The sequence below is a fragment of the Manis pentadactyla genome, chromosome 11, assembly GCF_030020395.1.
Source record: "Manis pentadactyla isolate mManPen7 chromosome 11, mManPen7.hap1, whole genome shotgun sequence".
Classification (NCBI taxonomy): domain Eukaryota; kingdom Metazoa; phylum Chordata; class Mammalia; order Pholidota; family Manidae; genus Manis; species Manis pentadactyla.
In genome coordinates, this window is record NC_080029.1 from 89,307,360 (window position 1) to 89,324,454 (window position 17,095).

The window sequence follows — 17,095 nt, forward strand, 5'->3', positions numbered from 1 at the left end:
TCTTGAATTGTAGATAATTGACAGTAATTTATTTGAAATTAGGAACTGTCTAGAACTTTCACATTCAAGTTTTAACTTATGATTAATGATAGTGTTAATAATAGCAGCTAACATTTATAGTTATCTGCTAAGGCACAATGTTACGTACTTTATTTACAGGCATCATTTTATTTAGTCCTCATCATAACCCTGTAAGGTGGTATAATTACTGTCCCCATTTTACAAATTAGTAAACTAAGGCTGATTTGTAACTGAGTTACATACATGACCAAGATGATGTAACTAGAAAATGGCAGAGTCAGTTCCCACCCAGATCCGACGCCAGAGCCAAAACTCTTCATCATGAAGCAATACTTCCTCTAATAAAAGATGAAAATCTGGTAAGAAGCATAAATGCTCAGATACTGAAGTCTCAGCAACCCCAGGCAGATCATTAGAAATGGCACATTATGCTAAGAAAGGCCAAATCTTGCAACTTTTGAAAATCCAGAGTCCATTGATATTTCCCCATAATGTATATAATTTCCTTTTTAAGAAAGAGATGTTTTTAAAGAGAATAAACTTATCTAAAAAGAATACTGATCTTATTAATTAATACTGACCTAATTGATCACTCTTCACTATGACCCTATGCTATCTCTGCAAATCTTACTGCTTACCTACTTCAAATGCAATAGTCTTTAGTTCTAATTCCCAACTGCCAATCCTAACATTCTCAGGCTCCATGTACATAGGTGGTTCATATAGCAGGCATTTTGCAGTAACTCTTGCAGTACTTAATATTAGCAAACACAGTGTAAACTGTGTCAGTAGCTAATATCAACTATATCTTGTTTCCTCATAACTATAACTTTGGGAGCTGATCTCACTCTAAGCATATTCTAAATTAGCAGTTTTTCAAAACTTATGATCTCAGCTTCCCATTACAGCTTTAAAAATGATTGAGAATCCAAAGTAGCTTTTGTTTATGTGTTTTATCTATTTATTGATAATTACCATATTAGAAATCAAAACTGGAAAATATTGTATTTATTCTTTTTAAAATAATAAGTATGTCATTACTAATTACATGTTAACATAAATATAACATCTTTATAACAGAAAACTGTATTTTTCAAAGTATTAAGAATGGCATTGTTTAAAATTTTTAGTATCTGGCTTTATAGAAGACAACTAGATTCTCATCTGCTTCTACAGTCCATCAGTTGCAATCTGTGGTTTCAGTTAAAGTATATGAAGAAAATTTGGCCTCACAGGGACATGTAGTTGCAAAGAGGAAGAGAAATTTAATAGCCTTTTCAGATAGTTGTGGATATTCTTTGATACAACATCAAAACTTGAAAAGGGGTAGTTTCTAAAGGTTAGTTGTAATATGAAGTCTGTAATCACACCAGTGAGTTTTTTTTATTTATTCCATTAAAATCCATGGGCATATCTTTTGTATTGAATGGATCTTTTGCCCTACATTGGTCTTTGAAATGTAGTGGTTCAATGAATTATGCAGAATTTCAAAATGCAACACATTTCAGTATACAATATCAAAAAAATCACGTGTGAATATCGCCACCAATGTTTATCAGAAAAATCTAGTATTGAGATGCTCACACTGACATATACGCGTTTTCCACAGTTCTAAATTTCAGTGAAAGCTCAAATTTTTTCACTGACAAAAAATACTGTCCATTGTTTTCCTTGTAACAGGCTGTTGCCAAATATCCAAGTCCGAATGATAATAGTTTGTTGGTCAAACTTTCAAGTAAATTCTTTCCAATAAAATGATAAAAATGGTGATTGTTTCAAATAAAAATGTTTTTCCATTTAAAAAGCGGCCAGCTCGGCTCTCAAAGTATCTCACAAGCACTCTTCCTCTACACAAACTTCACATTTCGGTGTACAGCAGAATGGCTTTATATGGACCTCTCAGTTTTCCACACAGGATATTAAAAAGATGTATGTTCAAAGGTCAAGACTTAATAAAATTACTAATTTTTACTGTCCCATCAAGCACATTCTTGAACAGCACTGGCTATTTCTTTTTCTCACCAGTGCCTGACCGTGAAGAATATGATGACTGCTAGTACGACTTGGTGCCATGGCCTTGTTTCAGGCTAAAGCACCAGAAATCTTACCTGCGATCGCTTTTCTACCATCAGTGCACATGTCCATTCAGTGGGCAAAAAGGCAAATAGCATTATTTCAGTATTATGATTAATTATAGTACTGATATATCAGTAATATGATAAAAGCAGTCTTTACTTTGAAGAGCTCCTGAAAGTCTTAAGGACCCGCCAGGGCTCTGCAGGCGGCACTTTGATACCTGCCATTCTAATTTGTTCTGACCGGTATGAATTTAATAACCATGAAAGAAAGGAGCCGTTTAAAATCTAAATGTTATTAAGATCAGATGGGATTATCCCCAAAAAGGCATTTATAAATTACAGGATACATTTTATTGTGCAATTTTGTCACTAAAAAGATTTTAAAATCACATCATTAATGTAGATACACTTTCTACTTGATTAAGGTAGAATGACCACAATAACAGTTTTATTAAATAGCATGTTTTATTATTTTTCTAAGTGTATTTAAGAATTCAATGTCCTTCTAAATAAAACCTGGTGATTGCTTGCTTACAAAATGTATGTCTCATTTTTTTAAATTTCTACTTAGCTGATAAAAAGCACATATAATTCTATTTTAACTACAACACCTATAATTATCATGAGCCAATCACTTTTGATTACCCTACCTGAACATGCAGGGATTATCTGATGCTGAACCACGATCAGATCATCATCTGACCCCTCCTCAGACAACTCTATTTTCTCAGAGTAGTTTTCTCCTTTATCATCATTATTGTTTCTCCTTTCCTCTGTATTACTGCTTTCTGAGTGGCCACTTCTATCAGAGTTCAACTTGATTGCAGTATCAACCTAAAAATTATTTCCAAAGCAACAGTTTTCAAAAATAATGTATTTTTTTTAACTTAAAATTTCTAGACTACTTTAACAGTAATGTAAATATATGTGAGGACAGACACTTGCATTAAATTATTCTAGAAATATAACACTTTTTAAGTGTAATTCAACTAAACAATTAAATTTAATAATATTTGCACCAAAGAAATATGCACCATTCTCCAGCAATTTCTAGCAATAATAGAGAAAGATCGGGAACCAATCCGGAAGAGAAGGTCTCTGCCAGGCTCTAGGAATGAGGCATGTGCTTCCCCACTCCCTGAGCATGAATTCAGATGGAAAGTCAAAGGTCTGGAGCTATGCTGTTCAAGACAATAACCAGTAGCCACAGGTGGCTATTGAAGGGTTGAAAAGTGAATAGTCTGAATTGAGATGCGCTTCTAATGAGATCCTTCAAATCAGAACCACATGCTTTGGTGATTATTTTTATGCTATTCACAGCTGTTCTATTTCATTTTGCTTCCTCTTTCCATTTTAGCAAAGTTCATCTTGAAAACACCAGTTTGTGCAGCTGTGTGTTCCTGAGAGAGAACAAGAAAAGACATCTATGGCTGCACCAGGGAAACACAGGAATCATAGGGCCCTTAGGGCTGCTCATGGCAGTGAGAGTCATGGTAGAAGCAAACAAAACCCAGGGGAGAGGCAAAACGTCAGGAAGGGAGAGCCAGCCACTTCCGGGAGGAGCTTTCTCTCTCCACAGAGGGCCTGTCTGCTCCAGTACTTCGGGGCTCAGCCCTTGGAGGGTTTGATGTTCTCTGCAACGACAGGGGCAACTCTCTCCCACTGTAATCTGCTCCCTCTTGGGACTCGCCAGGGTAGAACATGGGTGGTGCTAAGAATCAAACATACAAAATTCCAGGTTTCATTATTCAGGCAATATATAATGTTCTATAGGCACTGAATCATTTGCAGTGACTTGGGATACAGGACTGCACGAGCATCTCTGTTCCCCTGAACCAGGAACTGAGCCCCAGCAAAACTGAGCTGAGTGAATGCTATGACATCACAGCCAACATCCCCCGAGGCACTGGACTGACAAGGTCCTGTCTACATGCCTACACACCACCTTGTTGACTACTTACAAGAACCCTGTGGTAGAGGTTTACTCCCCCAATTGAACAAGAAAACAGATCCAAAATAGAATGAAACTAGTGGAGGCCCAATTTATAAACAAGCAAAACAGTGCCTACTTTATGGAATCTTGGAGGTGTTAAAGAGAATTCCCCATTCAAAAACATAACTCTCTCAAAGACCAGGTAAAGCCTGAAAATCCATAATATCCAGTAAATCCTTAAAGCTATCCAATTCTGTGAAAATGCTGAAATTACTCAGAGAGGTCACATGAGCCCTGTCAGTCATTTATGTCTTGGCATAAAATGAATTTAGTTACCCTTCCTCCGAGAATGGTTATTACATCAGGGAACACAGAATATATAAGACATGACTAGGTATTAGGAACATACTTGGATTTTAAAATGAGATTCATCTTTAGACATTTTTAGAATGAGAAAAAGAGTATCACTACAGAAATTTCATTAAAACTCTATCATTTTAGGCTTATTTTCTGCCATATAGAAATTTTGGGTGAGAATTAATAAGACAAACTTGAGCAATAAAACTAGTCAAAATTCCAGCGTTTATTATTCAGACAATACATAAGGTTTATGAATTATTTGCCATCAGCAGTCAGCACGCAGTAGATCTGTGGCTTTCTTCCCCAACCTGAGATGAACCCTGCTGATTTTCTATGAAATGGATTAACACAAATCACAACTTTCAGGAAACTTTGCTTTTGTTATAAATATCAAAGTCCCTGTTGGCTAATAAATATACTAGAATTTGACCTATAGCTTAGTGGATTTATATAAAATCTTACTTGAAGATATTGCTGATATTTTTTCTTTTATATAAATCTTGACTGAAGTAAGATTAACACATTAATCTATTTATTAAAACATATGTGTCAATATTGTGAGGTTGCTGCTTTAAAAAATCATCACCCAAAAATAGGTAAGCAGAAATGCTAATTCTGTGGTACTCTAATATTTGCCAGATCTTTATATATTATCCTACATACATAAAATGGGAAAATCTTCATTCTAAATCTTTTGAACACATATTTTGTGAATACCTACTATGTGCCAGACTGTATGCTGAATGCTGTGAATAACATAGGAAGGACTGATCAACTGAGTTAAAGAATTGAGGCCAATAGCTAAGACATACTGAATACTTACTAGGTGCTAGTCACTATTATAAAAGCTTTAGATATTTTCTTTCATTTTATCCTCAATACATGCCTATGAGGTAGATAGTATTACTACCCCTTTGAATACATGAGGAAACTAGCTTGAGCAATAAAACTAGTCAAAATTCCAGGATTTATTATTCATATGAGGAAAGGACCTCACCAGTCCAACTTACAGCTGAAAAATTAACATACACACACACACAGAAAAAATTCATACTGGTGGTATCACTGAGGCATCTGGTAGAAGCAAACGGAAACCTGCTCTTGGAGACGTAGTTTCAAACCAGACTCCATAAATCCCAAAACTAAACCTTACATTCCCAAAGTTCAAAAGCATGACCAGGTTCATACAATACCAACAATAAGCAAGAATCACAAGAAACAAAAGAATTTAAGATGTTCAAAAGCTGATGATAATCATATAAGTATTTTAATGAGTGTGGGAAAGAGAATCAAAGAATTTAAGATCAAAATAAAGTAAAAAACAGATGGATTTGGAAATACACTAGAAAGAACTTCCAGAAATTAAAAATGTATCATTAAATTTAAAAATTCAATGGATGGATTAAAGAGCCAATTTGATATAGCATAAGAAATAGCCCAAAAATTTTTAAATACGTGTTAAAAAATTCCCTAGGATAAAGCATAGAGAAATAAATGAATCAAAAATATTAAAAAGAAGACAAGAGATATGAAGAATAGAAGGGAAAGTTTCAAAGACATTTAATATGACTTGGAATGACACAAATTTTTTTTAATGTAGGCAATATTTGAAGCGTGAAAACACAATGACTAAGAGCTTTTCAAAATAAATGAAACACACAAATCCTCAAATTGAAGAAGTACTAGTCTCCCAGATGGATAAATTTAATAAATCCATACCTAAATGGGTAATAGTAGATACTAAGACAAAGAGAAAAAATTAAAGCAACCAGAGAAAAATATCTAAACTGGACAACCCACACTGGAATGAACATTGGGTTTACACAGCCTTCTCACTGGCATCACAACAAGAGAGGCCTCAGGCATCTGAATTTAAAACACAGAACTATAAAGCTTTCAGAAGAACACATGGGAGAAAATCTTCAGAATCTTCAGTCAGAAAGAGTTCTTAGATACAACAAAAAGCAATCCTCAAAAGAAAAAAAAATGATAAATTGAACTTAACAAAATTAAAATTGTCTGCTCTTCAAAAGACACAGTTAAAAGAAGGAAAAGTCAAGCTACAGATTTGCAAATCATGTATCTGACAAAAGACTCTATCCAGAATATATAAAGAACTCTCAAAAGTCAACAGTAAGAAAACAAACACAATTTTTAAAAGCAAGAAATCTGAACATATAATTTTCAAAAAAAGGTATGTGGTCTGCAAATAAGCACTTGAAAACATTCTCAACATTATTATTCACCAGGCAAGTGTAAGTTAGAACCACAGTGAGATACTACTTAACCTACTATAATGGCTTTTTTAAGAAACTGACAATATCAACTTCTGGTGAGGATGCAAAACAGCTGGAACTCTTATATATTTCTGGTGGGAATAGAAAACAGTTTGACAGTTCTTACAGTTAAACAAACACTTAGACCATACAACCCAGAAATCCTATTCCTAGGTATCCAAGAGAAATAAAAACATATTTCCCTCAAAAAAAATTCAGTGAGCAAATGTTTATAGCAGCTTTGTTCATAATCACCATAACCTGAAAATGATCCAAATGTTCCTCACCTGGGGAATGGATAAGCAAACCATGATACACCCATACAAGGAATCTTATGTGAACTATTGATACATGCAACAACATGGATGACTCTGAAATGCACTATACCCCTAGTCAAAGCTAGTATCAAAAGCTACACACTTTTTAATCCCATTCATATGGCCTCCTGGAAAAGGAAACCTTATAGGGACAGAGAACAGATCAAGAGTTTCCAGATTTTAAAGGTAGGGGAGATTGATTACAAAGGGGTAATGTTTTGAAGAGTGCTAGAAATATTTTATATCTTGATTGAGATGGTATCATGCTACACATTTGCCAGACTCAGCTATACATCAAAAAAGAGTAAATTTTAAAGTATGTAAAATGTTTATATTAGAAACAAAAAAGTCAATGAGATGTGTTATTCTCTGTGCTTCATTCTGGGCAGTTTTTTACATACTTTTAAATTTTTGAATTCTTTCTTATACTATATGTGTCAGTGTTAATAGATGGGAAAATTTAATATCATAAAGTTAGAAATCCTCTCCAAATTAATCTATAAATGCAAAGCAATTTCATTCAAAACCCCAACAGTAATTTTCACAGAACCTGAAAAACTGATCTAAAATATAAAAGAACAGAAAGTTAAGAATAAAGACAGTCCTAGAAAATATTAAGATAGGGAGACCCATCCTAGGAGATATCAAGACTTATTACACAGCTACAAGAGTCTAAACACACAGTATAGTAATGATGCAGGATTAGATTATAAAAAACAGAGAGCTAAGACAGAAACTGTATTTTACAAAGCTGCCTGCAGCTAGAGTTCTGGGTGCATGTTAAGATTATCCATTTAGATACATCTGCACAAAAATTAGAAAGCAGAAGTGGGGCAGAAGCCATCTTCCTAAGCTCCTGAAAGGGCATCGGCAAGAAAAATGAAAGGAAGTCATCTCTGCATATCTAGTCACCAGTTTTGTGGTCCTGAGGGGCTTGTGCAGTGTCAGATGCAGCAGCAGCAGCTTTCTGATCTCTGAATTTCAGCCATGTGCTGTGATCTGGGAACCAGTAACCCGAGACAAACCTCTTCCCATGATTTCCTTCCCTGCTGGCCTTCCATTGCTGGTGGCCTTCCATTGCTTTGAGGAATTGAATTTCTTGTATTCAATCCCTTTCTGCTAGAAACACCTACAGTGCTTCCCATTTCCTGTACTAAATCATGATAGACAAAACTCTAAGAGTTTCATAATGCAAAGTCTAGTCCTTAAGCTAAAAGAATAAATGGAGATGCATTTGTAAACTTGCAAAGATTTTTTCCACCAAGAAGTTCAAAATTTTTGTTCAAACCTCAAAACAAATAACCTTAAAACAAATAAATTGTCCCATATCTTAGATTAAAAACTGATATTTTAAAAATCATTAAGTTCAGAGATTTTAAGAAATGAAAAAGAGACTACCAAAGTAAGCAAAAGGCAGTCATAGTCACGTAATATACTAAAAAACAAAAATCACATGGCTGTTACCCAAACTACATTTTTTTAATTACTTAACCTTTTTCATAGTAAGAGACAAAAGTGGCATAGATATTGAAACACAAAACTTTATGAAAAAGTCAACAAATGAGCATTAACAAAGTACAACTGTGAACAAATCAGCCACATCTAAAAATTTTAAAACAAAAGAAAGGAGGAGAAGGTAAGGAAAGAAACAATATTTACCTTGAAGGATGCTGGTTCTGATGAAAGTACTTCCAAAGAAGCATTTGAACCTCTGCTACCATGACGTGTTCTTGAATTTGAGGCTGGTTTTGAAATTCCATCTAAGTTGCCTTTTATAATATCCATTGAGATCCTGAAACAGACAAAAAGTGTAAAGCAAGTTATGTATGACCTGTATGTTTAATGTTTCATTAGTGTTAGGATGTAATTAACTCAGAGCCTTATAAGGATTATGTTGCTACCAAACTAACACTACACTAGTTTCATCAAAAGACATCTGGGTCCATCCATCATTAAATCTTACTTCCCAGAATGTTAGACTCTGAAAGTGGCTTAAAAAGAACACAGAAGCGGAAAACCTAGAAGAAATGGACAACTTCCTAGAAAAATACAACCTTCCAAGACTGACCAAGGAAGAAACACAAACTCTAAACAAACCAATTACCAGCAGAGAAATTGAAGCGGTAATCAAAAAACTACCCAAGAAAAAAACACCCGGGCCAGAAGGAATTACCTCAGAATTTTATCAGACATGCAGAGAAGACATAATACCCATTCTCCTTAAAGTTCTCCAAAAAATAGAAGAGGAGGGAATACTCCCAAACTATGAAGCCAGTATCACTCTAATACCAAAACCAGGCAAAGACCCCACCAAAAAAGAAAATTACAGACCAATATCCCTGATGAACGTAGATGCAAAAATACTCAACAAAATATTAGCAACCCGAATTCAAAAATACATTATAAGGATCATGCACCATGACCAAGTGGGATTCATCCCAGGGATGCAAGGATGGTACAACATTCGAAAATCCATCAACATCATCCACCACATAAACAAAAAGAAAACCACATGATCATCTCCACAGATGCTGAAAAAGCATTTCACAAAATTCAACATCCATTCATGATAAAAACTCTCAGAAAAATGGGTATAGAGGGCAAGTACCTCAACATAGTAAAGGCCATATACGATAAGCCCACAGCCAACATCATACTTAACAGGGAGAAACTGAAAGCTTTTCCTCTGAGATCAGGAACAAGACAGGGAATCCCACTCTCCCCACTGTTATTCAACATACTACTGGAGGTCCTAGCCATGGCAATTAGACAAAACAAAGAAATACAACCAATTCAAATTGGTAAAGAAGTTAAGCTGTCCCTATTTGCAGATGACATGATACTGTACATTAAAAACCCTAAAGACTCCACTCCAAAACTACCAGAACAGATATCGGAATACAGAAAAGTTGCAGGATACAAAATTAATACACAGAAATCTGTAGCTTTCCTATACACTAACAATGAACTGATAGAAAGAGAAACCAGGAAAACAATTTCATTCAAAATTGCAACAAGAAGAATAAAATACCTAGGAATAAACCTAACCAAGAAAGTGAAAGACCGATACCCTGTAAACTATAAGACACTCTTAAGAGAAATTAAAGAGGACACTAGTAAATAGAAACTCATCCCATGCTCTTGGCTAGGAAGAATTAATATCGTCAAAATGGCCATCCTGCCCAAAGCAATATAGAGGTTTGATACAATCCCTATCAAATTACCAACAACATTCTTCAACAAACTGGAACAAATAGTTCAAAACTTCATATGGAAACACCAAAGACCCCGAATAGCCAAAGCAATCCTGAGAAGGAAGAGTAAAGTGGGGGGGGGATCTCGCTCCCCAACTTCAAGCTCTACTACAAAGCCACAGTAATCAAGACAATTTGGTACCTGCACAAGAACAGAGCCACAGACCAGTGGAACAGAATAGAGACTCCAGACATTAACCCAAACATATACGGTCAATTAATATATGATAAAGGAGGCATGGACATACAATGGGGAAATGACAGTCTCTTCAACAGTTGGTGTTGGCAAAACTGGACAGCTACATGTAAGAGAATGAAACTGGATCACTGTCTAACCCCGTACACAAAGGTAAATTCGAAATGGATCAAAGACCTGAATGTAAGTCATGAAACCATAAAACTCCTAGAAAAAAACATACGCAAAAATCTCTTGGACATAAACATGAGTGACTTCTTCATGAACATATCTCCCCAGGCAAGGGAAACAAAAGCAAAAATGAACAAGTGGGACTATATCAAGCTGAAAAGCTTCTGTACAGCAAAGGACACCATCAATAGAACAAAAAGGTCTCCTACAGTATGGGAGAACATATTCATAAATGACAGATCCGATAAAGGGTTGACATCCAAAATATATAGAGAGCTCATGCACCTCAACAAACAAAAAGCTAATAATCCAATTAAAAAATGGGCAGAGGATCTGAACAGACAGTTCTCCAAAGAAGAAACTCAGATGGCCAACAGACACATGAAAAGATGCTCCACATCACTAGTCATCAGAGAAATGCAAATTAAAACAATGAGATATCACCTCACACCAGTTAGGATCGCCACCATCCAAAAGACAAACAACAACAAATGTTGGCAAGGTTGTGGAGAAAGTGGAACCCTCCTACACTGTTGGTGGGAATGTAAATTACTTCAACCATTGTGGAAAGCAATATGGAGTTTCTTCAAAAAGCTCAAAATAGACACACCATTCGACCGAGGAATTCCACTTCTAGGAATTTACCCTAAGAATACAGCAGCCCAGTTTGAAAAAGACAGAAGCACCCCTATGTTTATCGCAGCACTATTTACAATAGCCAAGAAATGGAAGCAACCTAAATGTCCGTCAGTAGATGAATGGATAAAGAAGATGTGGTACATATACACAATGGAATAATATTCAGCCATAAGAAGAAAACAAATCCTACCATTTGCAACAACATGGATGGAGCTAGAGGGTACTATGCTCAGTGAAATAAGGCAGGCGGAGAAAGACAAGTACCAAATGATTTCACTCATATGTGGAGTACAAGAACAAAGAAAAAACTGAAGGAACAAAAGAGCAGCAGAATCACAGAACCCAAGAATGGACTAACAGTTACCAAAGGGAAAGGGACTAGGGAGGATGGATGGGAAGGGAGGGATAAGGGGGGTGAATAAAGGGGGCACTATGATTAGCATGTATAATGTGGGGGGAAGGCTGTGCAACACAGAGAAGACAAGTAGTGACTCTACAGCATCTTACTATGCTGACAGACAGTGACTGTAATGGGGTTTGTGGGGGGGACTTGGAGAAGGGGGGAGCCTAGTAAACATAATGTTCCTCATGTAATTGTAGATTAATGATACCAAAATAAAAATAAAAGGGAACAACAGGCCCAAAGATGGAGTCACTCATGTTAATAGGTGGGCAAAGCCCAACAATACCTAACCTAACAGCAGTTTGATCCCCTCAACCCTGGAATGTAACTTTTAAACAGTCAACATGGAATTTCCTAGTCAGCAGTAGGAAATTAACTGATAGACCCCACTTCTATTCCCCTTAGAAGGGTAACTTTGCCTGAAACAATGGATCCTTTGCTAATAATTTCCTTTTCTCTGCCTCCTCCCTACCTTTAGAAACCTTTACTTTCTACAGTTCAACAGAGCATCCCTAACTAGCTGGAGGGGATGCTTCCCAATTCAAGAATAGCTTTACAAAGGCAATTAGATCTTCCAATTTACTTAACTGAATTTTTTTTTTAACAGTTGAGAGAAGCCAGATTCAAAAGGCTCCATATTGTTGCTTCCAATTATGTGACATTTTGGAATAGACAAAACTACAGTGACACAAAATTGATTAGTGGTTGCCAAGACTGGGGTGGGGAGGGGTTAACTACAAAAAGGTACTGAGGGATGTGGAGAGGGAAGGATGACACTGTTCTGAGTCAATTGTGGTGGGAATTACGCACTGATGCATTTGTCAAAGCTCAGGGAACTGTACATTAGAAAGGTGAATTTCTTATGTACACTTCAATTTTAAGTTAACCTGTTTTTACAAATCTTTGTTTACTTAAGTTTATGTATCTAGAAAATAAATAAGAATTGCTGAGTCAAAAAACACTTGGCATTTAAAATTTTGGCAGTCTGTCAATTTGTCCTCCAAAAAAGGTTGTACCAGATTACACCAACAGGTACTAGTGTAAAATGAGATGTAAGTGTTTGTTTCCTCAAAGGGGCCTGGGGTCAGCCTGGTTATTGTCAATGCTTTTTCATCTTCCTCATTCTGATAATTGTCATAAGGTATCTGTGTGTTTGATTTAGCATTTCTTTATGAGAGAAGTTGAAACTCTAGTCAAATGTGTAATTACTGGCCACCTCTTATTGTTAATTTTTCTGTGAAATTCCTATTTGCATCCTTGGTCTATTTTAAATGGCTAACGATTAATTTTTTATCTAAATTCTAGATCCTAGGAGCCAGAAGGCACAGAACAGTGGAAGTCCTTGGCAGGAGGACGGAAGGTCAGAAACGTCTGCCGCCGGGCACAGGAAATTTTGGCGACCCCGTCTTTAAGCAGGCAGATCACACCGCGGGCTCCGCGCAAGACCTGGCAGACCCCAGCCGCGCTCGCCCCGGACTGAGATCGCCCGCGGGGAGCCCGGCCTCTACGGGCCCTGCCCCTCTCCCTCACAGCCAGTAACGGGGCCCGGCAACGGGACACGACTCCGCCCCGCCCTCTCATTGGCCCTGCCTCTCCCTGACAGCCGGGTCACCAGCAGCCCGACACGACTGCGCCCCGCTCGCTCATTGGCTGGTTGCGCAGCGCCGGAGCCCGGCTCGTAATCGGCGCGGTCCCTCACCTTCCCCGCGGAAACTCCAGGAGCTAGTTGCTAGTCCGCGGAGTACTGACGGGCGCAGAAGCGCACCACCGACACTCTCGGCGTCACTCACTGTCCCCCAAAGAGGAGGGGTCTTCCCCGCCACTACAGCTTCTCCAGTCTGGAAGGAGCTGCCGTTCAAAAGCCCTCCTGCTCCGGGAACGCCGTTCCCTTGGCAACCAGAAACTTGACGCTTTCAGTCTCGCGATAGGCGAAAAGGGCTGTACCATCCAGATACAAGATGTGGGGGCCAGGGTCAGCGAGGAGCACTGAGTGAGCCCCCGGAGCGGGGGACAGCCCTGCTGTTTCCTGCGTCTTCCTTGCAGTCGGTGTGGGTGGGAAATGGTTTGTTCGTACTTAGGCTGAATTCGCAGGGAGGATGTCTGGATGTTTGTATGGCTCTGCCCCTCATTATCATGCCCTGCAGGTCTGCTGTCCTCCCTGAACTCAGTTTTCTCCTCCGTAAAATGGGGGTGACAATTCCTTCCTCACCAGATTTTTGTGCAACTCAAAAAGATTGTGTATGTGAAGTTCTTGCTAAATTTCGGATGCTATGTAAATAAAAAATACTGGTTTTCCACATTGGGCTACAGTCCAGAAAGCTTAATAGTTGCTATATGCACTATGTCTGGTTTCTCTGATTCTTGGAACGTAAAAAGATTTATCTGGGTCCCCAAACTGATTTTCTTCATCCCCAGTACCATCAGATATCTGCTTCTTTCCATCTGAACGGCCCTTTGCAGTTTACAAGGAATTTTCACATGGTCCCTTTAGCCTTGTTTTAAGTAGGTAGGATGTGTATTCCTTACGGTTTCTCAGCTTAATAGACAAAGGTTAAGTGAGGTGTCAAGGAGCAATGGCTACTATCTAAGGCAGTACTGGGTGTGAAAACCTGGTTGTAAATGGCATCCATATACTGCTGTTTTGGAAAATATCCAAATTCTGAGTTTTCTATTTCCAGCTCAGACTTCTCCCCTGAACTCCACACTCTTTTATCTGACTATGTGGCACCTTCACAGAGATAGGGGGCCATCTCCACTTAGACTTAAGAAGCATCTCAAACTTAACAGGTCAAAATCAAAACTTCTCCATAGGCTGCCCACCCTCTTATCTATCTCAGTAAACATTAACTACATCCTACTAGGTTCAGATCAAAACCTTGAAGTGATCCTCAATTCCTCTTCCTTTCACAGTCTACAATCAATTCGTTGTAAATCCTATCAGCTCTACATGCAAAATATACCCAGAATCCAACCACTTCTCACCACCTTAAGTGATTCCATTCAGGTCCATCATCTCTAACCTAGATTTTTGCAAACATCTCCCAGTTTCCATCCTTGCCCCTACTACTTTGAAACGGCCTCCTGAATGATGTCTTCAAAACCTAAATCAAGCCACACTCCTCTGCTCAGAACTCTCTGTGACTCCCCATTTCGTGCTGAATCCTTATAATGCCCACAGTTTCTAAGTGAGCAGCACCTCTTTTTTATCTCAGACCTCCAGCCCTACCACCCTCTGCCTGGTAAACTTTGTTCCAGCCTTCCTGTCCTCCTTGTTATTGTTTCTATGCAAGAATTTCTTCTCAGCATTTCTCAGGAAATTTATACGTTTTTCCAATTTAAAAAAGTTGAGAAATCAGGAAACTTGGAGAAGTATTTTAATTCTCCTGTGAGAATTAAACTTTAGCAATCAACAGAGAGATGTTAGTAAAGAAATTCACTAATGTCAAGTCAAAAGAAAGAACAGGGAAAGCTGACACTCTGAATCAAAAGTTGAGATTAACATCTGGAAATCAGGAAAAGAGCACCTGGGAGAGATGCAGTCACCACCTGATTGGTCAGTCTTGCTTGGTACCATATTATAAGTGTGTGTTCCTGGCCCTGTCTGCAGCTAACAGTGAATTGTTCTTGTAAATAAAATAAATATTAGTAAGTGATATTTGTTGTGTATTTTATACAAATGCTATGATTGGTATTCCAAGAAATGACACATTTCTATTAAAAATAACTCCTTATATTGGCAATATCCAACCTGTGATTCTGTGAATTGCTATTAAACTTGCTTGGAGATTTGCATGTTACATTATTCAAATGGTACCCAATAGTGTTGTGTGTGTACGTAATTTGGTTTTGTTTTGTTTTTCTATAAGCTACAGTTGTTGTAAACATTTCTAAATTTAATAGTTCTTATTTTTTAAACAAATACTTCTGCCACCATGATAGCAACTAAAAATATGAAGAAGGTTGTAAATATTTTAAGAATAATTTAAGATTGTGAGAAGTCCTGGCAGTTCTGATTTCTTATTTTTTCATCCCAAAGATTAATATCTGTTGGGAATTTGGAAACACTACTCCTTTTTATCGTTCCTCAAATATGAATAATCCCTCCTTCACACACACACACACACACACACACACACACCAGCTGCTTCCTCTGCCTGGGATACAGTTCCCCAGCAATCCATAAGGCTCTCTTCCTCTCCTTCCTGAGTTGTCTGCTTCCTCAGGCAGGCCTTTCCTGACCACACTATATGAATAAGAATCCCCATCTGTGCACTCCCTCCCTTTGTGCCCCTGACTCTGCTTTATTTTTTTTATAAGGAGGAGAGGTGCCATTGTTTGGATTCTGATCCTAAATAGCTGTGTGATCTTGGGTAAATCTGTAAAGTATCGTGGGTCATAACTTCCTCATTTGAGAAATAAGTTGGGCTTGATTTGCAGTCCTTAGCCCTGCTGAGTTAGACTCACCAGGGGTAGGTTCATAAAGTCCTGATCCCAGGGCTACCTCTGATATCAAAGGAACCTGACATTCTAGGGCTTCTCAAGCTTTACTGTGCCGATCAAGCACCTAGGGATCTTGTTAAAATGCTGATTCAGTGTCAGGTGGGACCCAAAGTTCTAAATGGCTCCAAAGTGATGCCAATGCCTCCAGTCCACCAACCACTCTTTAAGTAGCTAGAAGCTAGATGATCTCCAAATGCCTGCACAATTCTAATATTCCATAAATGAAGTCCTTTCTTTGTATTTTAATTTTTGGTGATATAACGCTTATTTTAAAAATATATTTCAGATTTCTTAAGGATGTGGGGGAAAAAACAACTAAGAAAAATCAGGGCTATGTTCAATGTTAATGATTAATTAGTGTGTTTTTTTTAACTGGGGCTTTTACAATATATGCAACATAAGATACCTGTAAAGAAAGTGAAAAGAAAAATTCAAGTTCAATAGAAATTTAGTGTTTCTTCACTGTAACCTTTTCAAATTAAGTCCCCATTGATTACACTTTGCCTGAAGTTCACATCTTGAATTGTTTTCTGTCATTCTCACTTTATTACCTCCTGCTGTTCTGTTTTGCAAAGTGCTGAGAGGCTGTATGTGCCATGAGGACAAACTTTATTTATTGTGTATTAGTACACAATACATTGTGTCTTTGTGTTTTCAATTTCCTGAAATATTTCTATGTCAGTTGTTGCAGGTGACACCGTCAAAACAATTCATAATCAGATGTCAAAGAGCCCAATATATTTTTCCATGCAGTGTTTTCTGAAGTGCTATGTGCAAAAATTCCAAACATGATCTAGAAATTATTGTGCCTTTCAAAATAATTCATAAAGATGTCTTCCATAGTCAAGATCTTTTAAGCTAATATTTCCCTGGTCTCCTTCTAGGTTGGTGACAGCTGGTTTTGGTTTTGGTTTTCAGTCTCTCCCTACTCTTCACCTTCTCCTTCT

The 17,095-nt window shown here is 37.5% G+C and overlaps 1 protein-coding gene across 5 annotated transcripts in view; it reads right to left on the reverse strand.

The window, feature by feature from the left end:
* Positions 1–13,530, reverse strand: part of FSIP1 (fibrous sheath interacting protein 1) — a 194,109-nt gene extending 180,579 nt beyond the window's left edge. For all 5 annotated transcript variants that reach the window (XM_057488662.1, XM_057488661.1, XM_057488663.1 and 2 more), the window contains exons 1-3: positions 13,348–13,530; positions 8,645–8,777; positions 2,750–2,933 (exon numbers count right to left, since the gene is read on the reverse strand). In XM_057488662.1, the coding sequence (XP_057344645.1) occupies positions 2,750–2,933; positions 8,645–8,770 (310 nt within the window). In that variant the 5' untranslated portion in view covers positions 8,771–8,777; positions 13,348–13,530. The remainder of the gene's footprint in view (positions 1–2,749; positions 2,934–8,644; positions 8,778–13,347) is intronic.
* Between the last annotated feature and the right edge of the window lie 3,565 nt (positions 13,531–17,095).